This window comes from Botryllus schlosseri, chromosome 2, assembly GCF_051294905.1.
Source record: "Botryllus schlosseri isolate E-star chromosome 2, Bs_hap1, whole genome shotgun sequence".
Taxonomy (NCBI): domain Eukaryota; kingdom Metazoa; phylum Chordata; class Ascidiacea; order Stolidobranchia; family Styelidae; genus Botryllus; species Botryllus schlosseri.
Genome location: NC_137237.1, coordinates 3034497 through 3060691, shown reverse-complemented (window position 1 = coordinate 3060691; position 26195 = coordinate 3034497). Strand labels below are relative to the sequence as shown.

The 26195-nt window shown below is 40.2% G+C and overlaps 3 protein-coding genes across 4 annotated transcripts; 2 read left to right on the top strand and 1 right to left on the bottom strand.

The window, feature by feature from the left end:
• Nucleotides 1-4875: 4875 nt before the first annotated feature.
• LOC145433020 (transmembrane protein 237-like) lies at nucleotides 4876-7544 on the top strand. Its single transcript, XM_080309894.1, has one exon. The coding sequence runs from the start codon at nucleotides 5064-5066 to the stop codon at nucleotides 6216-6218; it is 1155 nt and encodes a 384-aa protein (XP_080166020.1). The 5' UTR covers nucleotides 4876-5063; the 3' UTR covers nucleotides 6219-7544.
• Nucleotides 7545-7578: 34 nt separating this feature from the next.
• LOC145433019 (centrosomal protein of 76 kDa-like) lies at nucleotides 7579-10247 on the top strand. Its single transcript, XM_080309893.1, has one exon. The coding sequence runs from the start codon at nucleotides 7585-7587 to the stop codon at nucleotides 9607-9609; it is 2025 nt and encodes a 674-aa protein (XP_080166019.1). The 5' UTR covers nucleotides 7579-7584; the 3' UTR covers nucleotides 9610-10247.
• Nucleotides 10248-12022: 1775 nt separating this feature from the next.
• On the bottom strand, nucleotides 12023-23676 carry LOC145433018 (inositol polyphosphate 5-phosphatase K-like). 2 transcript variants are annotated; one of them, XM_080309892.1, is made up of 11 exons: nucleotides 23479-23676; nucleotides 22949-23053; nucleotides 21727-21835; nucleotides 20871-20987; nucleotides 19837-20006; nucleotides 17696-17807; nucleotides 16502-16579; nucleotides 15954-16053; nucleotides 14700-14800; nucleotides 14250-14390; nucleotides 12023-13917 (listed from the first exon to the last, which is right to left on the bottom strand). In XM_080309892.1, exons 1-11 carry the CDS (start codon nucleotides 23502-23504, stop codon nucleotides 13636-13638), a joined length of 1341 nt encoding a protein of 446 aa, XP_080166018.1. In that variant the 5' UTR covers nucleotides 23505-23676; the 3' UTR covers nucleotides 12023-13635. The 2 variants fall into 2 exon arrangements, with proteins under 2 accessions (XP_080166018.1, XP_080166017.1); XM_080309891.1 differs by having other exon boundaries at nucleotides 15945-16053; nucleotides 23479-23675.
• Between the last annotated feature and the right edge of the window lie 2519 nt (nucleotides 23677-26195).

The window sequence follows — 26195 nt, the reverse complement described above, 5'->3', positions numbered from 1 at the left end:
GATGAATACGTCTACGCAGACATGCTACCAGAAACCATGACCAATGACCATGTACACGTAAATGTAAATGTATCCTACTACAGAATCTACACTCCTGTACACTATGACATACTTCTTACGTATGCCAAGGCAACTCTAAGCCAAACTCCTCATTGCTCAGGCATTGGTACATTGTTAACGAACATAATCATCCCGATACAACGTTCTGAAACCAAGCTGGTAAGTGGTCATAGGGCGATTATTTCGTTTAGTTGCAGCCTAACAGCATGTGCAGCGGCGTGAGGAGATCTCGTTCTCGGTAATCTCCGATTTCAGCTATCTCGTTGCATGGAGGGAATCATTACACACTACGAAATATTGTTTCCTTACTACTCTTACGCGCTTTCACACTTTAGAATAAGAGCTTTATACATGTTGCAACACTGCAAAACTCTGAATGGGACGAAATAACTTTCGCTTTCACACCTGATGGAGCGGCGCTCCGAAATCTCGTGTAGCGTATGAAATTACTAATAGTTAGTACATTGACGTTAAATCAGTTGTGAACGCTATCAAGACCAAAAATTTAAGCGATTAGTCAGGTTCAGCATATTTTCTCTTGCACTACGCCAGTGCGTGACGTAGCCCATGTCGTATTTTGCGATGCATCATTCTGGATTTCAATAGTAACTGTGGAATAGAAATGGGATTAATCTAAGTGGCGAATGTAGAATTGAAAATGTTAAACTAGTTTCTATTTGGCCCCAAAATGCTTCAATACTAAAACATTGACTTGCAAACTGGTTCGGCAGACTGCATGCGAGGCCAGTGCTCTATAACGTCTGAGCTACTGCTGTGTGTATAATCGTTGCATATAGATCTCCGATGAAACAATAACATAAAAAGTTCACACAGAAACTGCGCCAACTAATAAATCGATCTCTCAATCGGATTTTACCCACCATGCAATTGGTCACTCCCCAACATTTCGAGATAGGTGGGAAGTAGGGAGATCTAGATGGTTTGAAATAAAATGAGTGAAATTGCCAATTTCTAATTCTAGCTATATCTAGGGTAGCATTTAAAACAAAAATCAATTTAAAACAAACATGTTTAAAACAAGGCCCTTATTTAAAACATGTTTTTTATTGTTTTTTTTTAATCAATCCATGACGTCACGAATATTCGATTGTGACGTCATAATGATTTGACATGGACAATTGAAAATATAGGGTAAATATAGCTCCTTGGACGAAATATCTGTACTATAACTGTTGAACCGACTATTTTGAGGGTTTCAACCATCCCATATCGGTATACGTCGGCAAAATCCGGTGGTAAGTGTCCGTATGCTCATACAACATGTTTTTTGAGAAGTGGTTACACAATTATGGCCCAATTTTACAACTTAAAAAAACACAACTTAGAACACCGTTTGTTTTAAATGCAACCCTAGCTATATTCCCCAGGGTTGTAAGTGTAACCAAGTCACATGGCTCCGAATCACAAGTCAATCTCGCTTTTATAGTTTTGACTCGAGTCAAGTCGAGTCATTTTCAGTTCACCACCGAGTCAAGTTCGAGTCCAAGTCAGCGAGCAGAGGGCCGAATCCGAGTCATGGTAATATGACTCGAGTCCGAGTCCAATTCATTGTGTTGACTGCTTAGTTTCCAGTAAAAGTCTTGTTAAATCCACTTTTCCACATGTCAACCTATTTGTTTCATTTGACCCTTTATGATTCACAATGAGCAGGCAATGGACCGTCCACAAGGGTAGGCCTATAAAGTAGGATGCAAGCTGCAAAATGTCAAATGATAAGTCCACCGCCAGTGCAAACATACGATACAAATGCAAGTTGCAAACATTTTTTGACTTTGTAAACAATTTTGACTATTTTGTGACCTAACGCCACAATTTTGTCAAAATGTTGACTTTTTTTTGACATGTCAAAAAATCGCCCTAGTAAGATGGTCGAAAAATCTTCAAAATCACTAGTTTTCTTTTCCGGTACTACAGGTTTCAAAATTTTTGAAAAGTGTTCTCCTTTTCGGACCTCAAAATATGGCAACGCTTGGTAGGGGAAAGTACAGTATATAATTTTCTTTAACGATGATCTTGTATTGTGAGAGTGAACATCTGGAGCAGTTATGAAAAAGTCACCAACCACATGCATCCAGTAGTCATTATGGGTTAACTTAGCGACTATCCAAGTGAAGCGAGATTTTTAAATTTCGGAGGACGCGTTACTTTATTAAAGAAATTAAAAAGCAATTGCATCACTATCATTGTGATGAACTCATGAAAATAATGTTGAATGAATGAATGCACGAACATTGATTTTCATCGCTATTCCCTTCATGTTGTCCGTACTCCTATGCATTGGGACTGTATTCGAAAAATTGCTCCTTTCCCGTCTATCCTCACTCCTCGCAAAAATGTCTGTCATTTCCCATCAACAATTTGGCTTCCGAAACAAACACCAAACCTCACATGTCCTCTTAACAGTGGCTGAACAGTATTATGGTATGGTATGGTATCTCAAAAAAACGTTTGACTGCTTAGGTAGATCATAACCAATGTTCCCTTTAAGCTGCGCACGTGCGCAATTGCGCAGTGCTGACACGGTCTCTACGCACAGAAAATCTAAGCTGCGCACAAAAACGAAGTGATGACCTTTTTTTAGTCGGTGCGCACTGTTGTCCAGGGGACCGCGCAGTGAGTTGGTGAGTACGCGCAAACTCGTGAATAATTAGAGGGAACATTGATCATAACATTTTCATCTCGAAATTGACGCGTTACGGGTTTCGGGGCGCAGAGCTTGAGCTCATGAAACGTTACCTCACTGGACGCCAACAATTGGTTGCAATCTCAAACACCTTGTCCTCTCCTCATCTGGTGACCTGTGGCGTACCCTAGGGCTCAGTAGGCTACTTGGACCGGTCCTTTTCACTTTATATGTCAACGACATTTTTTTAAACCTCATTGAGCACCACACGGTTCGCTGATGATACTCACCTCCTCTCTTCCGCATCTTCGACGGCAAAGTTGGATGCCCTGACTAGTGACCAAATGCCCGAAGTGCATGAGTGGACTACCAAAACAACATTTGCATGAACGCCTCGACCTCCCAATTGGTGACAATTAATTAAAAAAAACCTAACCGTCAACATTGCTGGTCAGCCCGTTTCCAATACGAAAAATGCCAAATACCTCGGGGTTTTACTGGACTCGGACATGTCCCGGAAGAATCATATTCAGTCGCTCGACAGTAAATTATCACCGAAGTGTGGCCTTATATGCTTCATGTTTGCCTGGGTTCTTCCGATACTCTTTAAATCCACTTGAAGTTACAATACGGCATCCTCTGGGGTGCCAGTAAAACTGCACTCGAACCACTGCAAAAGTTACAATATAACGTACTCCGTATCATAGCTAGAGCCCCACAGGGGCCTGGTAGTCCATCCAACAAGTCGCTGCTGAATAGATTCGGTGTCCTAAACATAGAAGATAGCGGGAACTAGAAATCGCCAAGTTTATGTATCAGTTCCACTGCGGTCGTTGCTCCGAATATTTCAATGACATTTTTACCTCGGAATCAAAAGCGCACAAGGGCAACACACGTGCGTCCACGTCGTCCAAATATCATATGATCGACCGAAAAGATCATCGCTCCATCAAATATGCCGGACCTGATGTGTGGAACAGTATCTCGCCGGCTATCCGACAGTCGACGAGCATGTCCACATTCAAGTCGAAATACAAGCAATTACTACTAAATGAATACTACTAGTCCATCCTCAAGATTACCGGACCACGACCCACCTATCGATCTCGCCTTCCATGACATGCCATCCCATTTTTGTCGCTTGCTTTTTTCTATACTATCTTCTTTACTTTTCATTCATGTGCGTGCATGCCTCCTCTTTTCATCGCCTAGGCCAAGGTGGGGTGTCCGATTTCATAGACTACTCCAAGTCGCTTCTACACCTTCCCATCTTTCATTGTGTCGTATTCTTATCCAGTGTGAATGCCTCTAATTTATATGCTCTAGAGGCCGAGGTCTGATTAAAAGAAGTCGTTTCGACACCCTTTCATCGTTTCGTTATTGTGCGAAGTATACTTAAAAGATGAAAACGGAAAATGCCATAACGGCATCGCGACAACTATAAAACGACCTCTCTATATCCACGGGTCACACCAGCTCTGTGTACCAATATTCACGAACATCAGACAAACAAAATTCGAACTAATTAACGAGCAATCAATCAGTCGCACGCGCTATGACCAGCGTCCGAGATAACAGTCAGTACACAAAATCTAGACCAAGACACATTCACCCGTGATGTATATCACTCTTCACCACCATTCATCATCGTCTAACTTCTCTTCTCTCCATCTCTCTCCACTTCTCATCTCTTCTCTCCATCTCTCTCCACCTCTCATCTTTTCTCTCCATCTTATGAACTGGAAGCAGCGCTCATCTCGGCACCATCCAACCCAGATCGGTAACGAGGGCACGTGCTATCGATAGCACCTCAGTCAATTTCAACTGCTCCGCCTTTGGTGTCGTCCTTACCTGAGCAGACGCACGTTTCGCCAACCCCAAAGACGAAAGATAATTTCAACAGCCGTTCGTCGTCGTTTTGACCGATACCCGCCAACTTTGCTAATCGTTTCAAGTCGGCAAGGAACACGTCGACCGATTAGCTATTGAAATTATCTTCCGTCTTGGGGTTGCCGAAACGTGTGTCTGCTCAGGTAAGGACGACACCAAAGGCGGTGACTGTTACCTGGCAATGATGTGGTCATAGCAATTTACAACGTATCTACGTTGTATATTGCTGTGATGGGGTTAATTAATTTCATAAAATTATGATGATGATACTTCCGTAACTACATAACCGAGCAACGCAGTAACGAGGTAAATCTTTCGTTATAACGAAAACATCGAAAATACCAACGGAAAATTGAAGTCACGAAGAAAACATTCGATGACTTGGTAGCTTACGGTGCCTAGATACGGTTTAGCTATTGACTTTTGGTAGTTATTATTAGAAATAGAGACTGGAAGAGATCATCCAAGGATGTCAGACGCTAATCCTAAGCCCCCTAGGGCGTTGCCGACGCTGAATAATGCTCCACAAGCGCGCCCCACTAGAGCCTTACCCTCGATAAAATCCACCAACAACGCCACTGGTGACACAGTAGATGAGTCTGTTCCACGCCGTACTCAACGGCGTAAGAAACAAAAACCGGAAAACGAAGACACTACGAGAAGAGATATAGACGTGAGTAGTTCTCAAACACAGGCAAAACCTTCCCGTTCCAGAGATGATGTCCCAGTCGCTGAGTCTCAATCAAGAGAAAATAGACGCAGGCGACCGAAAGCTAACACGCAAAAACAAGAATCAGCCAATCTGCATCGAACTTTAGTGTCTGAGCTCGAAAATGAAGAAGATTTGGTAATTGTAGAACGAGCGGATGGCCATGTATCTTTATCAACACTACCGGGGATTGCTACAGGAATTGGTGGTAGTGCGCCAAATGATAGAGTTTATATCCAAACAACTAACGGATTCGTGGCACGTAATAGAGAATGGATCGACAAAAGAACAGAAGCCGCAGAACACGATGCTGGATTGACATATGGCGAAGATAGACTGAAACCGTTCGATATTGCGCAGCAAAACGAAAAGATCTTCATGTACATCACGCTTACATTACACGGTGCATTGGCGGGATTGGCTATTTGGCATGTAATATTTTGTTACTCCTTGTATCAGCCGAATAGAACACAAAATTTCTTGATTCAATATCAAACTCTCGCGTTACCGGCACAAACTATTTACTATATCATTCTCTCGGCACTTTTTGTATCGTCCATGGATAGGTATGATTTTGCTAACAAAGATAAACATTTCTTTAACAGCTTGATCAAGTTTGACCTTGCTGCCGTGTCTGTGTTTGTGTATTTCGTAACGTTTTGTTTTAGTGTCGGACTTTCGGGCTTAGACGCCTGGATTAGTTCTGGTGTTGGTATCACTAGTGATACCGTTTCAACATCAACTACTACACTTGCGACATCCACGTTACCTGCGGAATTGACTGGGTCTTTATTGGATCCTGCATCGTCTGTTAACACTTGGCTTATTCTTAATGTTCTTAGAGCAGTTTTTGCGGCACTCGGGTGGCTTATAGTGGCTTTTGATCCATTGCGAAATGACATGGTATGGGAGTGAGGACGTGTGTATTTCTATTTTTACTTTCATGCAAACAGTTTTGATTTTATTCCCAAGTCCTAGTATAAATATCATGCCAGCTCAAGTGGGACAATGAAAAGAGATCTTTCTCTACTCTTTAATAGACCACTTAGAGCGGAGATCGTAAAGTTGGCTTGTCAGGAGTATAATTAAAAACTGTTAATTGTGGCAACCAATGTTCCCTATAATTTTTGATGAGTCTGCGCACACTCACCAACTTGGACAACAGTGCGTAACGACCAAAAAAAGGTCATCACTTCGGATTTTTTGTGCGCAACTTAGATTTTCTGTGCGCAGAGACCGTGTCTGCACTGCGCATTTGGGCACGTGCGCACTGCGCAGCTTAGAGGGAACATTGGTGGCAACCTACTGACCGTACCAGATGACTCCGGATAATCCTCGCGCTAGATGTTATCAACCTTCATGCGCCATGATTAGCGGTTTCAATCGGGCGATTAGAATTTTTCTGGATAAGCTACCTTCATGATCTCCGCCCTTGGCCTAAAAAAATGTTTCAAGATACTGAAAATGTCCCTTTCCCAGAATATTTTGAAAATTTCTTGATGATATTTGTCAGCGAAATAGCGAGTCAAAGTATGTTAGTAACTAAATTTGGTTTTGTAAACTCCTGATTGCTATACAATGTATGGTATACAGCTATACAATATATATATATCAGGCCTATAGCCTACATTCAACCAAATCAATGACATTGTATTAGTTTTCAAATGCATTCAAGTGCTTCATCCGGAATTCATATATTACGACCTGTTTGAACAATCTTTCTGAGCTAGTCTTGTTAATATCTAATGCACATTATGTATATCGTCGCGATGGAATCAACGCAGCTTATGTCCATTTTCAAATAGGCTATATATAAAATCAGGTTTTTGTAAAATTTTTATATTTTTAGGCTATATCTCGGCCATGTTTATGTTTATTGCATAGTTTCAAACTTAATTATGGCCAAAATTTGACCGAAAGAAAATAAAAACTTTACATGAATTTAATTTTCTCGAAATGTGTAAAATGGACATAAGCTACTTTGATTCCGCAGTGACGATATTGCTAATTTATTTTGTTTTCCTTAGAGATGGCCTATTTCAATGCCGTAACAGTTTTTGTTGATTTTAGAAAAAATTACAATTTGTATATTTTATTTCGCAAGCAATTAATACGTTTTGATACACATGTTAATAAACACGGCATGGAGTCTGTTTTGTCTTCCTGATATTTCAATGCTGTGATATTTTTGTTCTCTGTTCATAGTGACTAAAATTACAATTTGTATATTTTATTTAGCAAGCAATTGTTAAGTTCCGATACAGACCGCAGTAAACACGGCATGGCGTCTGCCCTTCCTCCCGAAAAGCTCGCGGAACTGAAACAAATCATACACAATCAACTTGTCAAAGCAAACGTGTCCACGCAAATTAAAGATGCGTTAGCCGGAAGCTTACGTCAACACCTATCCCCCGAGAAAGACCACCAGGAGATATCAGAAGGCGATATATTAGAAGACTTGAAACGCCGTGGGGTGGTCGAAGAAATTCTACAAAGATTGAGGTACGAAACACCGATTGTATCAGCACATACGAAGCCCGCGACTCACAAAAATATCGAGGAAGAATTGGTGCAAGCCGACTTGAAAAATAAAGTAGCCGTAGACCCAACGCGTCGCTACATATTTTTCCATGTTCTCGGAGGAAAAGCGTTCATCGATCATCTCAACACGCCTGAATATCCGGGGAATGTCAGCGATACCACAAAGCCGCACGCTATGTTCACACTTCATATCTTATTTCGCGGTCAGAGGTTCCGTTCTAGGCCTGTACCTGTCGCGTGTGAGCCTGACTTATCTGAAGGATTTCTGTTAGAACTGCATTCTAATGCGGTAGGAGGTGAAGCACGTATGGCTGATACTGAGACTATGTTATCACTTGGCGACCAAATACATTTAATACTAACACGTACCGACCCTGATGGAACTTTAACTTTAGTCGGCACTCATTACTTGGAATGGCGGAAAGTTTTGTGTGATGCGCAAGGTTCTATCAAGTTATCGATCGAATTGATGGGTGTAGGTTCCGAGTCTAAAATCCCGGCCGGCATATTGGAAGCAAAAGTTGAAATTGTGCCACGGCAAAACCGAGTTAACTTAACACGTGAAGTAGTCGATGCGCAATGTCAATTGGAACGTAGGCGTGTCGCTGAACGGGAAAGATTATTTTTAGTTTACGCGAAGCAATGGTGGAAAGAATATCTACAAATACGCGAAGAGCACAATTGTAGATCTGTGAAGATTTTTGCGCAAGACGAAACTGGTCGAAACCGGCCTGTGTGTACTTTCGTGAAACCGCTACGTGCGGGCAGGTTATTGCACACTCCACGCCAAGCAGCTCGATTCGTTAGTACTTTAGGGTACGAGCGTGCTCCTAGCGTTGGTTCCGCTAGTGGCACTGAACAGTGGCTCACATCACACGCCTTTTTTGCACTACGTAAAGGCGATCATGAGGATCACTCTAATTTGCTGTGCAGTCTGCTGTTGGGATTTGGACTTGATGCTTACGTCTGCGTTGGTATGAAAGGCAAAGGTGTACCATACACTTGGGTCGCCACAAGATACGGCGAAGGTGCCACTGTCATATTTTGGGATTCAGTAACAGGCCATCGGTATATGCACCGTATGGTATCAGCTGATGATCCACCAGCGATAAAGCAACCCGTGAATAATCATCCGTTTAAAAGCATAGGATGTATGTATAGTCATGAAAACTTTTTTGCGAACTCTCAACCCACTGATATCGTCGAAACTTGTACTTTCAACATATCCGACTCATCGCAATGGAAGCCTATGAGCTACGAAGCCATTAAATCAGTGTTTGGCGCTAATGCGCCTGGTTTTCCACCAATTGCGCCATTGCTAACACCTACTCTTGACCCGGCGTTAGCTAGCAGTCAAATGGAATCAGAGTTGAGAGGTTTACTTGTCGAACACCGGTTAGACTTGGAGTTATCAACGTGCTGGGATGATCATTTATGTTATGTCTTGTCACCGGCACTGGCAGCATATGAGAGTGAACGCACGAGCGGCGGGGAACCGCCAGCTTCCGGCAACGAAGAGTTTCAGGAAGCTATTCGTAGAGCTGTTCCGGAGGGACACACCTTCAAAGGATTTCCGATTCAATTCTTGCACCGAAACGCCAGGAGGGCGTTTGCCAGCTGCTTGAAGAACAGGGTGTGCGCAGAGATATTGGGTTGCAGAGGGGATAATGTTCGACTGGCTGTGAGGGTTCAGGTTTTTGTGTTTCCCGAAGACGCGGTAGCCAGTTGGGTGATGTTTGCGTGCAAATATAAATCGATATTATAAATAGAAAATATTTGATACCATGGTCTTGGCTTGCCTTTTCTATTAGCGCATGCAGCTTCCTGGAATTTTTTGCTGGCAATTTCAACACTTCATTATATAATTGAATAGTGTATTCCAGATTAAAATAAATCCTGATATGTTCGGCTGACATTCATAAGGGATAATCATTAGCTAGTAGAGATGATTAGCCCTGACAAGTGTTAGGGTCGAAAATGTCCTGGTTCATTTCAATATGAGTATAGGGTATACTATCAATTATATAATGAAGTTCTGATCCATCTGCAATTCATCATCATCCATATAGTGGTAGCGGAAATATCAAACCTTTGAAGTTCTCTAGACGATCGTAATCATTTTTGTATTATCCTAGTGTTGCTTGTAGTCCTGAATACTGTTTTGATACTCAATAGCCGTTTCCAGTGAAATCATCATCGGACGTAGAAGCCTGTGCCTTGAGTTTTTGTCAACTCCAATATCCTATCATTTGCAACTCGTTTATTCAATGCTTTTTCTACTGTTCTGTGCATTAGGCCTAGTTTCATGTAATAGCCCTTTGTTCCGGGTATTTCGGATGTGATTGCAAAATAGATTATTCTAGCTTTATACACAGACCTTCAAACATGACCTGATGAATTTTAGCAACGTGTGTTCCGTCCGAGTAAGAGATAATTCAGTTGAAGAATTCCGCCTTGGATATGTCAGCAATCCAAATCAAATGCAACAGATCAGTTGAAAGGAGTCGTCCTCAAAGACAACAAATGAGAACAGCATCTGAGTTCTTGAACCAAGCATGCTGTCATATACTTCCTACGCTACTGATAACGAAATCGCAAGGTTCCGAGCCAATCTTACTTTTTAGTTTTGCTTTTTAGTTTTGCCTCAAATTCATAACACTGTTAGCAGTTTCAGTTTGTCACCCTACTGCAGTTTCAGTTTGTCACCCTACTGTTCAAGTATCAGTCTATAATAAACGAAATAGCAATCACATGGTAACTTAACCATTCTTGGAAGTTACAATGAACCCGTCTTGACACACTAGTATTTAATATAATGACTCAAAGTCATTACTACCACGATGCCATGAATGGAAGGATATATATTTCAGATAAGTTATATCAACTCCATATAGCAATTTGACAGAAAGAAGTGGCAACCTAAATGTACGGACGAAACAGGAAAACCAACTACATCAAAAAATTAAAATCATTCAATGGAATAGGATGATAATATTCAGTAACACGCATAGAACAATCAAGTATAACGGCGAGATTACAATGATAAAAGAAGAAATAGATGGATGTTCTGTATATTACTGTCCAGTGTCGCAGTGAGATTATTCAATTATTCATTCATTGGCTTTCACTTTGCAATTAAGGTATAAAAAACAATTTTCGAATGATTGGGGTGCACCAAATAGGGATTCTTTTTAATTGTAACAGAGCAGTACACTACACTACATAAGCTAAATCAAGAAGTTGGCATGACATATGAAGTCAGTAGTCTAAAATCGTAGCTTACAACTAATAGAAATTTTAGATTATTCAAAGACAATAGTTTGAAGAAGTCTACGTGTCAGGTGGAGAAATTACATTGTTCCAAGCTGTATCCTAAAATGATTTGTAATAAAACATGGACCATACCATATAAATTCAGCCAGTCATGCCAACTGTACGTTCGCAAACAACGCAACAAATCATCCAGCATACAATTCAGACGAGTTGAGGTACCACCAGCGCCATCAACGCAAACTAAAAGCTTTAATGTTCCTAAACTTGGAAAGATTATTCATTACTCTCACTTAAATATGAAAACGTGAGTGGCGCCATATGCTCCATTTTGGCAAAAATCGAAATTCTTGGAATGCTGACGTAGCCATTAGCCAGTAGGGAACAGGGTGCTTTTCAACTTTCACCATTTCATTACAAATTTTCGCTTGACATAGAATGACAGTATGGTACTGAACAGTGTTACCAGAACTTTATATCTCCATTAGGGCTGAGCACATTGATTTGAGTAATCGAGTATTAATTCTAATCACTCGAGCAAGTATTGAGAGACTAGTTTTTTGAGTAACAGCCTTGAAATCAAAATTGCTTGTAACACAACATCCTAAACACGCACATTACATGCGAAGCAGTAATGAGTCCGCAATGTTCTCACAAAACTAGACATGGTTGAAAAACATCATCAATGTGGCGTGTATACTGAGTATATTTTCAATGTAGGGGAGAGGAGGCAAAGATGAGATGCATGGATATTTTTCAAAGAACAATATGTTGATTTGCAGAATCGTTCAACCATGCTGTTCCCACAGTGTCACTCTATAGTTCTACCATGTGACTGAGGCAGACAGATTCGAGGTTAAATAGATGTATGCCAAAACGATATTTTCATAGTGTGAGTATATTCAAAATTCAATGTGGGGGTGAGATAAGACGAAGGATTGGGTGTAAGTTGAAACATGGGTACGGTATAGGAAGAACTTTACATCGAATGCCTCGATATGCTTGAAATTCAAACTGTTTACAGCGAAAATAACACAATAGTTATGTGAGTTGACAAGAAGCGACAGACTGACAGGTCTCAGGTAGAGAAGAGATTTGCAGCTCCCGTGGACAAACTACTTTATGACGTTTAAAGTTACAGATTCGTTGTGAAAGTTGATTATTTCATGGTTAAAAAAATTTCATTCATGATGTTAAAATTTGATATACCTATTTGGGATAAACTGGTGCTGTAACGAACAAGATTGCTGGTGTGTCTCATCTTGGACCCAGCGTATCTCATGTTACCCTTACCCTGGTAAGTTGAGACGTTTCACGAACGTATGAATAGTACAGATCACAGGCTTTGCATTGGTACCAAAACGGATGCTCAAAGAGCATTACTCTCTGAGCGGCCTTGAAATATGACAAAAAGTATGATCTTTTCCTCCTCTCCCCTATGTTGTGGTTAAAAGGTACATATATGAGTTTTCCAAATCATCCATGCTATTATCAGATAAAATGAGTGATACCCGGCACCTAATACTTGGTTCAGAAGAATCATCAAGACTGGATTTAAGCCCAACGCTAATCACTAGCACAGAGACTACATACGATTAACTGCATAATCCAGAATCCAGTAACATCGATGTTGAGTAAAATGAAAACATTCCTAAAACGCGAGTAACTCATGGTCAGAAACAAACCAAGACATTAATTATAACACACACGGCAGGGCGGATATAACCAACTGAAATTACATAAAAACTATATTGTGCGATCTGCATATCTTATAATCACCTTGGGATCATCTTAAGAAAAGAGGGAAAGCGACCGATTCCAATATATAAAACGGAAAGAAAAAATGTCTACTACCGTAACAGGGGTGACTTTAGCAATGCCAGTTGACTCCAGTGTTTGTTTTAATTGCATACATCAGCCAAGTATTCCAAAGACAATTTAAGAACGAACATCTGTGCCAAAAGACGGAGTTCCTGTATAATTTAAACTTTTAAGCCAACTGTTGGCATGGATTATATTCAAATTTTTCGTGCTGGTGAAGTTTTATTTGGTGATACGTCTGTTGATTTGATATACAAAGTTCCTTCGAAATCTCTACTAGTCACTGACCAGCTTCAACCGAAGTTAATCGTTTCATTTCAACAGTAATTCCGATATTTTCTAATCGACCCAACTACAGTCATACAGACGACTTATTTGGTGATGCGATTGTTGACATAAAATGTTCTTCCCAATTCTCCACTAGATGCTGATGATTAATTTGACGAGTGTCAGCTGAACATATTCGGGTATATTTCAATATCAATATACTATTCCATTGTATATTGAAGATCCGTACCTCCAAGAAGGTCTTCAACCTTCAATAGGATATTAAAGTTCCGTACCTCCCAATAGGATATTAAAGTTCCGTACCTCCAACAGTCTCTCATAAAATTATGTAAATTTGAATTGCTACAAAAGTCACCATGTGTTACGGAAGTACACGAATGATAACAGACACCTTTGTCGCAAGCTAGAGAAATCATTTAATTTCAAACGGTTCGCTGATTGCGACCAAACACGACATCTTCATGCTGTAATACCCGAGCCTGTAAATACCCGGTTCGGTAATCGACGATTTTCTCATGTCGAGGTGGTGGACTACGTTGTCGTTGGGATCGTCGTTGGCGGCCCGCGACAAACGCCTGCCATCCAAACGTTGACGGTCCTCGTCCGATTCCTCGTCTGAAGATTCGTTGCGGTGGTCCGGGGCTTTGGGGACGTACTCGTACGTGTGGTAGGTGCGGAAGTCTCTCAATTCGTGCTGTGAGAACAAGGTTTAAAGTCAGCGTAGAGATTGTAAACCAGAGCGCGTCAGTAACGAAGTTAATTTGCTTCTATTTCAAGTAGATTCCTCCTGCATGCACTGGTTATTCTGGTGGTCAGCAACTTTTACTTCAAATAGATTTGTGTAGCTATACTTTTAATTTTAATCTAACGTCGAAGAGCTGAAATTTTCTAGTTGTCAACTCCACAACGAGAGATGAATGGATACTCAATCGAAATTGAATCACTCAGATGCACAATTTTGCCCAATCCTAGTGTAAAAAAAGTCTAACAGGAAACAGAAAATGGATTAGCACGATCAAACCAAACCTTGTAAAGCGCCACGTAATCTCGACTGGCCCACGAAAAGCCTTCGCAGAGCTCCATTTTGATCTTTCCGTCTTTGTGACAAGCCCATTCGCCCTCGTTCTCGATACGAATTACCGGTTCATGCGAGGCAGTTCGCTTGATCTGTTGGAAATGAAAAAACCTTCATTTCCAAGTGATAATTCACACTAGAGAGTCAGCAGATCAGTTTAAATTGCGCTGCTTGAGAATTATGCACAAAATACAATTTATACAACAATCTTTCGGCAAGTAATCCAGAGTAATCCAGAATTTAGCATACTTATAATTATCTCTCTCAGACTCCAGAAAAATTGTAGAAGTTGCCAAGGTGGTGTGCGAACAATAACAAAGTTACAACCACAGAACGAAAGGTGTTAATGACAGCGATTCCATTTAGTAGTTCTAGCATTCGAATACCGACACAATTCCTACTTTCAAGTCAAATTCACACGACACAGGCTTGTGATCACTTTGCTTCAGCTCCGCGTGGTTCGTAAAAGATTGATCCACATACGTCAACGTAAAATTTGGAGCTGCAAAGAGCGGTAACAGTCTTGATAAGTTAACTGTAGCAGCATGCAAGTAAGATTTGGTGCACAGTAGATATTCACAAGCCAAAACCGGATTCCTTTTTTCGGGTAAAGAGGCCATATCCAATTTGCTAAGATGGCTGTCAACACTCCACCATATGCGACACTTGAGCATGTGACGTCACAGCCCCAAAATACCCCTGGCTCAGCCCTATCAACAAACTCACACACTAAAGTGTCAAAGCCTTGCATGTATAGCATACAAATGTCTGGCATTGGTACTTAACTAAAAGCAGAATTAGCACTGTAGATTTCGACTCAATTACAAGCAGGACCAATTTCCGAAACATGTCAAAACTAATTCAAGTGGAACTATGACGTTTCTGTGAATAGGTGCTATTTTCGAAAATAGATTCAGTTACTTTGATACAGGGGCTATTTTAGGCAGTTAGCAGGACAATTCCATCCCAAACAGACTTCTAATTTACAAAACTACAACATCTGAAGAGATTCTTAGAGGTACAGAACTTCAATCAATATACATTGGAATATTATATTCATATTGAATAGAAGCCGAATGCTTTCGACTGACACTCATCAGGGGTAATCGTCAAGAACTGGTAGAGTATTGGAAAGAACATTGTATATCAACAATCGTACCACAAAATATGACGGCAACGGTCCTGTTTGCGTGAAAAATTATCGAGACGGCAGATTTTGTGTTGCCGGGAGAGGCCGACACTTTCATTTGGGTGCCTTGCAGTTGACTTTTATCAAAATACGCAAACAAAGGTTGTGCCTATAGAAAGAGTTTGTGTACCATCTAAATATAGTATATTAAGCTCAAGTCTTCTCTTCCTCCCGATTATTCAAAATTTCATGCCGGTGAAGTCATATTTTGTGATACGATTGTTGATAGGCTATACCCTGTTCTTTCCAATTCTCTACTAGTTGCTGACGATTACCCGTAACGAGTGTTGGCAGAAAATATTCGGGTTCATTTCAATATGAATATACTAATCAATTGAAAATTACAACAAATACAAAGAGTACAAACATAACCAGTTAATCAATTGGTGCAAGCAGGCAAACCGTACTTGAGTACTCGGAAGTACTAACCACCTCCAAGTTTAACATATGTCCTTACCTCTCTTGCCTGCTTTGAACTCCGGATGAATACGCCATAGGACCCTATCAGTCCACGCTGGCTTCCTTTGCTTTTCACTTGTATCGTAGATATCGGTATTTGGGTCATACTACAACAAGGCAACAATTATTAACGCATACACCAGGGGCCGCCAACTCAAAACCATTCACAGGCGGGATAATGTTCGTTGGGTGGCGCAAGACTTTGAAAGCCTTACCAGGCTATTTCTGCACCTTCCTTGTCCAGCGGCATATGTCCATCATGCACTCATGGTGTGCATATGCACATATCGTGTGTATGTATATCATGAGTCGGCGTATGTGCCGCAAAAACATCAAGGACGAAAATATATTTATGTTCTAGTGATTTACATTAATGAAAGGTTTGGGCAACTACTCTTTATCAAACTTATACACCAGATTCTGTCACGCTTTCGGTTTGGGTTCGATAAATATGCACAACACAGTGAAAGTAGATCCGCATAAGTACTGATGTTTTCAGTCCAATATCAATCGCTTCTACGGTCAGGTCAGATCAGAACAGTATAAAACCGGTACCTTGTATGTAGGATCAAAATCCAGTGTTGCTTCTTCAAATGTGGACAAAATCGGATGTGACTTCATATGCTTTTTCAACTGTGAATAAAAGAGTCTATTTGTGTCACACAAACTCGAGTGGATTCTTTTATAAAATATCTTGGCAAACAATGAGTTGATAACACCTCATGAGGGTATAATCAATATAATTTAAATAATAAAAATGTAAGGATCTTTGAAAATGTGAACTGTGTAGTCTGATACATGTATAAAAAATTGTAGATTTATACACAGTCATGTATCATAACATAGCCTAAACATCTCAAAGTCATAAATAGACCAAATTTGTGATCTGCCATACTGTAAGCTCTAACAAATCATATTATGTTAATGATTAATCATTAAAGAATAGCCCTGAGCTTATACGACAGTGTAAATAACGGGATATAATCAAGGCAATGATTGATTTGATCACTCGTTAGAACAATATCATGGTCTGGGCCTGGATAATTTTAGATGCGATGATCATAAATCATGAAAATTTAGCGTGAATTGATCTATTCGCTAATTTAATGTAGACAATATTGTCTACATCTGTATTGAAGCGAGTTGTATTTTTCAAATACTTCTAAAGCCCTTACATTATTGGGGTAGGTCCTACTGTGGAAAATACTCTGTGTAAGATGCTATAGTATAGAATGAATTTGCCAGATTGACTAAAAACCAATCCAGACTACACAATACATTGCATCACTGCACGCACAGTGCACAGTAGGAAGTGCTGATTTAGGTAGCCTACATCCTCCTATTAAAGACTGTATTTGTCGTTTTTATAATGACTCTATTGTTCCAATTGATGACTGTAATTGTTGTTTCTCATAACGGATTACTTATCTCAGCTCAAAATAACAGTGCACCAATACCAGCGACATAGACTGAAGGCTAATTGATTAGGCTTGAATCTACACATTAATATTAATAAATAACTGAAATATTTGAAATACAGAATAGTCTGTGTTAAAATTCCTTCAATTCCAACCTTGTTTGCCAGGTTCAATTATTAATGACGTGACAAACAATGATTCATTGTATTCAAAGATAGTCATCATCAGCACAGACTACCAAACAGATCAATCATATTCTTTCATACATGCGTGGCAAATCCAATTGCATCAAGCTTCACACAACCGATAAATGGATATGGAACAGCTTTACCTGGTCCCTTGACCAAAGCTCGGAATAGTTCTTTTTCTTGATGCTATCAAGTACAAATGCTCTGGAATACTCGTCAATACGGAAATTCAAGTCGCCAAACATCAGAACCAGGCTGTAAGAAAGTGCAAGATTATTTTGCGTGGAAATTATATTACATTGTAATTGCTTAAGTTGATACGGTATCAGAAATTGGTTAACATATCCAGATCTGACGGCATTTACAAATCATTATATACGTAAGCCTACTAATATTTTCATAAATAAAACTTCGCACAATATCAAGTAGCATTCATTAATATGGGGAATTTGGAAATTTAACTGCTACTACCGGTGTGTTGAGTGTGCTGATTGAAAGAAAAAAGGTCATTTTACCAATTCTACTACCAAATGCCCCACATATTATGGGTTGGCGACTTCTTGCCGTCCATATCCAAATATCCCGTATTTTATGCAATTTTTTAGTTCTATGATTGCCTGGCTCTTAGAGCTATAAGGGACGACAAATTGCAAAAAAGGAGGACGTCTGGCCGTCCTTGAAGGAGACAAGGCAACCCTATAATTGGGCAGACGATTATTGATATTCAATGTTCTTTCCAATTCTCTATTAGTTACTGACGATTTCCCACCAAGCGCCAGCCGAAAATTTTCGGGTTTCTTTCAATACGAGTATATTTTTCAATTGATATTGTTATAGTTTTCATCATGCATTACAGAATGTATAAACTGATAACTAGGGCAATTTTTTTTGACTTGTCAAAAAAAAGTCAAAATTAGGTCAAAATTGTAGCGTCAGATCAAAAAAAGTCAAAATTTTTTACGAAGTTAAAACATTTTTGCAATCTGCATTTCGTTTGTATCATAGATTTTGCATTGTCGGTGAACTTATCATTTGACATTTTACAGCTTGTAGCCTACTTTGTAGGTCTACCGTTGTGGACGGCCGATTGTCTGCTAATTGTGAATATTAAACGTTCAAATGAAAAAAATAGGTTGACATGGTGTTATGCTCAAGAGCTCAACGTACTGCAATAACCCAACTGAAGCAAGACTGCGTGGTCATTGCATGGACCTTATATCAAAAAGCGCATGATGAAAAATTGTGATGTAGACACCATTGGCAGAATGGAGCATCACGGTTTGTCACCAGCAATGTACCCACAACTTCAGTGCTGTCAGCTAACAACTGCTGGTGTTGAACGTTCTTTCTCCATTCCTGACAAGCTACTGTACTTAGTTAGGACAGACACTTTCTACCCGAGAATATAGGAAAGTAACTTTCGTTGCACTACAAAATTTTTTAATTATTTCTACCATAATGGGTAATCTAGCTACTGAACTTCTTCATAAGGCTAGATTTTGTTAAATAAAGTTTTTTCATAAAAAAATTGTTAGTTTTTGAGGCAAAAAAGTTTTTTTCAGGATAAACTCCTTCGTAAGGACAGACAGTTCCAACCAGAAATGAAGACAAGCAGTACAATTTTAAATTATGTGGGAAAACACCTAATTTGAATACGTTAGGTCAAATTTGGTCAAAATTAAGATTATCAGGTCAATATCTTTCGTTTTTTAGGTAAAATAAATCGCCCTGCTGATAACTAGGCCTATTGAACTACGGCATGCTTTGCAGTTTGAACCAATGAATTCAACTCGATGTGGGCAATTTGAAACGGTATACCGGTATTGACTTCTGCAGAAACGGTTGCACCAAACATGCGACACATTGAATGATAGAAAATATCGAATGAACCGAACTTGCGTGGGCGTCGGGCACGAAATGATCAACAGATAGAGATTCATTTTTACGAATTCAGCCAGAAATGCACACTAGGGGCTGTTTGAAAACAACTTTTGAAGTTTTTTGAAGTTTCATTGGCTAATTGATAGAACTGTTATCGGCGTGGAAAACTTTTGATTTGAAAAAAAAAATGGTAGGCCACTTACGGCCGGTAACATTTGAAGAAAATTAATTTTTTTTAAATAAATCCAAAATTTTTTCGTCTCATAGAAATTCTTGACCGAGTTGGAACCAAGTCAAATTTAGTGCGCAGCGTTTCTTCAGGCGTTACAGGCAAGCTAAAATTATATCGAGTAGCCAGTAAAATTTGAAAAAACAACTTTTTGGAACAGCCGACGGCACTTACTCGTGGTCTTGCACGGTAGCCTTTCCACGAAAGCTCATTTCCCGGTAAATTTCGTTGACGTCGCTGATCCGGCCGTCATCGTTGGTCAGATGTGCGGACAAATGAGCGTTGAGAAAGCAAATATGCTGGCCGTACACCCGCGCAGAGACGGCAACACCGCCCTTGTTACCCTGAATGATTACGGCATGGCTTACCATCCGTTATAAACTTATATGCAGTGTAGTGCGTAGACTTGGACAATTAGACTAATTATAGCAAAATACCTGTAATCTAATTATAATCTAATTTGTGAAATGTTTCTACACTAAAATTTTAATTCTAATCTAATTTCTGGTTTTCCTGAAAATGCTAAAGAACTACACAGTGCGAGCCAAGCTTGCTGTACAAACATTTTCCGTTCTCATGTGTATGAGTGTGAATTAAGATTTCGTATGAAAATTTTTGCCAATTCCGTAATTGTAATTTAAACTTGGAAACAAAACTGTATCTATAATTCCAATTCTATTCTAATTTGGAAAAAAAATGTTGACCTAAAAGTCTAATTCCAATCTAATTTGGAAAAGCTTGAAAATTTTCAAATGGTCCAACGCTGGTGTAGTGCATGTGAAATGTCAAAATTGTGCATACATTCGTGAATCATCCATAATTATTCAAATCGATGCGTATAAAGACCAGTATATGAATGAATCAAACAGAAAACTATGAATTATTCATGCATATGGATGTCAACTGGCCTAACTGCGAAATCGGGCAACATATAACATTGCATTGGAGAGATAAAATGTCTTTTTGATGATGTGATTCAGAGGAAAATGGCGACAATAATAAAGCCATAAGATTCGTCATGCAGATAAAATTCACGGGCGCACAACATACACATAGCCTATGTGAAGGATATATAGGCTATATATATGTGAACATTTAGGCAAAGGCATCTAGATTTTAACAATTATCGCTGCATTTTTGTAATGGAATTGAACACATTCAAACAATTTCGAGTGACTTCAGCTCTAGAGAAATACCATGGTACTCACCCAAGCCCCTGCGACCCCCGTTCGTTCGATTTCCGTTTCAATGTGGCGAATATGCGGCAGGTGTTTAATTAACGCAAACACGCTTAAAGATATTCCTTGCACCCGGACACTTTCAATCTTGAAGGAAAAATGAATGTATTATTTAACTGTATATCGAAGCTTTGTAACTCCGACAGTCTCTTTACAAGAGAGTTGCTCTCTCATATGATGAGATATTGAAATAAGAAAAGGGGAGTAATCGTATATACAAGTGACATTTTAGCAGGGTGCTTCATCTAGCAAGAAAGTATCTTAAAGTCACTGCAATGGATGAGCTATAATCACATTGAGTGTATCAACAGATTTATAAACCTACAAATATCTCCTTGACAGCTAGTGCAAACAAGAATACTATATATAGATGATCTCTTTTAGATCTGTTTTAAAGTACAAGGCATACGTGGCTGTAGGAAAGAGGAGAAACAAAATATGCTAGTTGAAATCAATAAATAGGTCACTAGGCCTATAGATGTTATCATCCGACAAGCATACACCATAACATGCAGGTATGCAGGAAATGAGTGTTCAATAAATCATGTGGCTCATTCATTGGGGATATTCGCGGTATAGCATTGATTAATCAAAACGAATGAAATAAAATCAATATGAATGAAATATAATCCCCATTCGAGATTACATAATTCCAAAGATTAAAGACTCCAGTTGATAGGAAGTTAAAACATATTTTATGAAATGGGTACAGTAAGAATTATACTACAAATAATTTTATTGCTGACCAATGAAACCTGAAAGTAATGGGTACTTATGAATGTATGTATTAATAACCCAATCAATCAATTGAAGAGACCTTACGTACCAAGTAATAAGACCTTTTGGATAAAAAGTCGATAAGAGCTTTGGCCCACTGATCATACTTGATGAAACTTTTCACTGTTTCTTGGGCTCCGGTTTTGATTTCTTGGAAGCTGACATAGAAAAAGACTGCAATTACAAACACTTATATACATTATAAACTATTAGTAGGACAAGATGGATTATATTACACTGGTTCAGCTCATAAGTGAAATTGCATTCTGATAAGTCTGAATTCTACACTGTGGTAAATATGGAATTGGTATAACTTGTTTCAAGTTCAACATACAAACACATACCTTTGTCAGTAAATAGGAGATACCAAACAATTTGAAAAGAGGAATTTCGGTTTTTATGATGCACATAAAATGGACTTATCACAAAGTGATGTTTCCATGACGACATAAACGTGACATGACATTGGATATTGATAACATTTCGTACGGATAGAGTTTTAATGTTGCTTCATCTTGTGTAAGTGTCAAATATGTGATAGAGAATCATTTTCTCGATAATCTGACGTGAATTAGTTTTATTTCTACATGTGTAAACAAGTGAATCTAGTAGTAGGGGATGGGTTTAATCAAAAAGATGACATATGATTTCAATGACATTTGGTACAAATAGGGTCGAAGTGTTGTTACATCTCATGTTAGTACATAAAGTTCGACACAGAATACAGAATTGATCATAACATAACATAACATAACATGGTTGAGGTATATTTTTGATCTGAACAAGTCACACACAATGTACAATGTGATAAGACACAATGCGATGTCATGAACAGATAGGAGGATGTCATGAACAGATAGGAGGATGTCGAACGACACGCATCAGCAGCGATCCTTTACTCTAACATCCACCTCGGCCTAGAGCGCCCGATGTCACAGTCCTTTTTCGATGTTGACTCTCTTTGAAGCCGCGGCCCTTTCCACTAGTTCTTTCCATTCATTGTGAGTGCTTTCTTTCGTCGGGTCTTTGTCTGGGCTTTTTTGTCGCCGTAAGAACGACATCGGCAGGGGAAGAGGAGCCCAGAAAACCTCCGACGGGAATCGAACTCGGTTCGTCTGCGTGCTGGGCGCTTATCGTAACCACTACACTATCTCTCCTGCTATCATTTGATTTGAAACTTTTGAATTTTCAAAGACTACTTTACTCTGGTTTGTTATGGTAGTACCATAAATTTTGACCATTACCATTGTACAGTTACAGATTATTCTTACCCAAAAGCGTAGATATCAACTGGTCCTTCAGATGGGAGCAGTTTTTCAAATTCATCTCTTTCCAAAGGCTTACTTTCTCCAACGTTCCACGTAGAGACGAATATTCTGCAACAATATTTATATTTATAACTTATGAACACTGCCCAGTAGTATCGGTACTTGTACTATATGAGATGAGGTTACTGCATAGAGGGCGAGTCTGGTTTCAAGTGATGAAGATGTATATATTCAGTTCAGTTTACTGTGTTTCAAACCAGACAACATCAAGATTGCGATACAATATATATTATATATATCGACTTTTCAATTAGATAAAATAAAAAAGGGCAAAAGAAAACAGGAGACAAAAGAACATCGAGATAATCAGTTTTGGGCTCGTGTTAAGCGATACAATGAAAAGATAGGAAGGTCTTGGAGTGGTCTTCAAAATCAGACACCCACTTAAGCCTAGTCTATGAAGAAAAGAGGCATGCACACTGAATGAAAAGTAATCGAAGACAACATAAACGGACAAGCAATTTAAGGTTTACCGCAAGTTATGAAATTCGTCCGTCATCCTGTCTTGTCTGTCACTTAGTCCGTCACTTTAGTCTGATTTGATTGACCGAATGAGCACCACGAATAACTCTCTTCGTCTTTGCTACAGCTATTATCGCATGTAATGTAAAGTGTAAACATTAGATACTGGTTCCTTAAGTTCCTAACTTACTATATCGCTCAGTGGTGATTCTGACTTTTTGTTTATGTGAAATTTCCTAAGCGGAAAATATATTTGATCGACCGGTATCGTTCACAAATATCGACGATACGTAACTCTGGTATTGTAATGTTTCCAGTTTGAACTTTGCGGTGACTTGTGCATTCTTACTGGTAGCGCAGAATGCTATGTTGTAAATAAATATTTATAGAATATCATGAGATCCCAACGCGGCAGGTGAAAATAGAACATATCACATTTCCATGACTGTACAAACATGTACAAAGTGGACAATCTGGACATGTTCGCTCGTGCCCGGTAAAACCCCCGAGGTATATCATCATCATCATCATTGGTTTATTAGCAATTTTATCAGTTCAATACACCACAAAAATGCGATACAATGAATAGACAGGAAGATGTCGAAGCGACTTGGATTTGTCTATGGAATCAGACACCCACCTTGGCCTAGGCGATGTGAAGAGGAGGCATGCACACTGAATGAATGTTAGGGTATATTTTTCATCTGAACAAGTCACACACGATGTACAATGCGATAAGACACAATGCGATGTAATGAACAGATAGGAGGATATCGAACGACATGCAGTTGCGGTCCTTTTAGACCGATGACATCCACCTCGGCCTAGAGGGCCCGGTGTAACAGTTCACTATTCGATGTTGATCTTTTTGAAGCCATGGCCCGTTTTAGTTCTTTCCATTACTTGTGAGTGCTTTCTTTGGTCGGGTCTTTTTCTTGGCTTTTTTTTATCGCCGTAAGAACGGCGACTGCGGGGGAAGAGGAGCCCAGATGAACCTCCGACGGGAATTGAACCGGGGCCGACCGATTCGTGTCCGCTTATCCTTACCCCTACCGATGAGACTACAGATTACTAACAGGGATGCCACAGGGATATTTCAGAAAACCGAGATGTGGAGGCCAAATAAACCCAGATCCTATATTTCACTCAAATATCGATAAGATAGCTGGAGAAAACTGTAGCCTGATAGCATTGGATCTGCACTACAGCATTGGCATCGTCGTATTCCGTTACCTACTCACTAGGGGGAGCTGCCAACCACAATTTCTTGGATCGAGTCTCCATGGCAGTCCATGCCAGCTACGTTGTAAATTGCTATGGCATAGGTGTGCGCTATCGCATAGTATATTTTACGCCACTGTCGGTATTGCCTGGTCCAGAGTTTGGCGGTGTTCCATACGTCCAATTAACGTATGGCATATTTTAATTGTACGTGATCTAACTCTGTGCGAAGTCTCAAGGTTAAAACTCTATGACAGGGTAGTAATTCCGTTCTCGAAGTAGTTAAATATGCATCGGTGTGCGACGTGCGTTGATATGACATCTAGCCTACCTGCGTAACAGATTTTATGCAAAAGCAGGTATTGCTCTATGTAAATTTTGAAAGTGCTTCATAGCGGGAGAGATGACGAGATTTTGTAAATATTATTCGGATTGTGTGTTTCTGACAGCATAGTGTCCTATATGGCAGTGGTCGGGAACCTTTTTCGTCCGAAGAGCCATATTGACCGTATATTTTCCATTTTACCTCCCAAAGAGCCATACATGTCACTCAACTACTACGTTCAAGGCCACCGGTACGGACGGCATCCCAACGGCTGCGTACACCTCGGGCGTTGCACCTTTTCTCCTCGACGTCATGAACGGTGTCCTCGAAGGCGGCCCGGTGCCGCCCGAGTGAATCGAGAGCGAAATCGTGCCTATCTACAAGAAAGGCGCTGCGAGTGACCCAGCGAATTACAGAGGCATCTCCCTCATGCAGACCGCGGCCAAGCTGTTCGACCGAGTACTGCTCCTTCGCATACGTGAGCAAGTATCTACCAAGCTCCTGAATGTCCAGAATGGATTTCGACCATCCCGCGGTACAACAGAGCATATCCTGGCACTGCGCACAATCATTGACACCTGCCGCTCACACAAAAAGAATGTTGTGGCTGTCTTTGTTGACTTTGCGAAAGCCTTCGACTCGGTCTCGCGCCCAGCCATGGCGAAGATCCTCAGATTCTATGGAATTCCTGAGGTGATAAGGTACGCCATTTTACCACTTCGGCTGGCGCGCTTCAAGGTGACACCTTGGCACCATTCTTGTTCGTGATAATCCTTGACTTCGTGCTACGAACGGCCTTCCCGGACAACTCGAACTTCTTTGAATGGCGGCCACGGCAAGGAACGCGTACGCGTACGACTCGCGAGGCTATCCACGTAGGTATTCTTGCCTACGCGGACGACCTCGCCTTGCTTGCCCCGAATACCGCGTCGGCACAGCGCCTCATCAACCAACTAGAGGCCACCGCCGCTCTTATTGGCCTCCAGATCAATGCCAAGAAGACTGAGGTTCTGGCCATACCAGCTCTGCCGGAGAACGCGACACCAATTCAACTGGGAGAAGTCAGGCTCAAGAATGTCAAGAGTTTTATATACCTCGGTATTGACGTCGCGGACTCTGGAAAAGCACTGAAGGCGAGGCGAGCAAAGGCCTGGGGCGCGGCAAGACGGCTACATTGCCTCT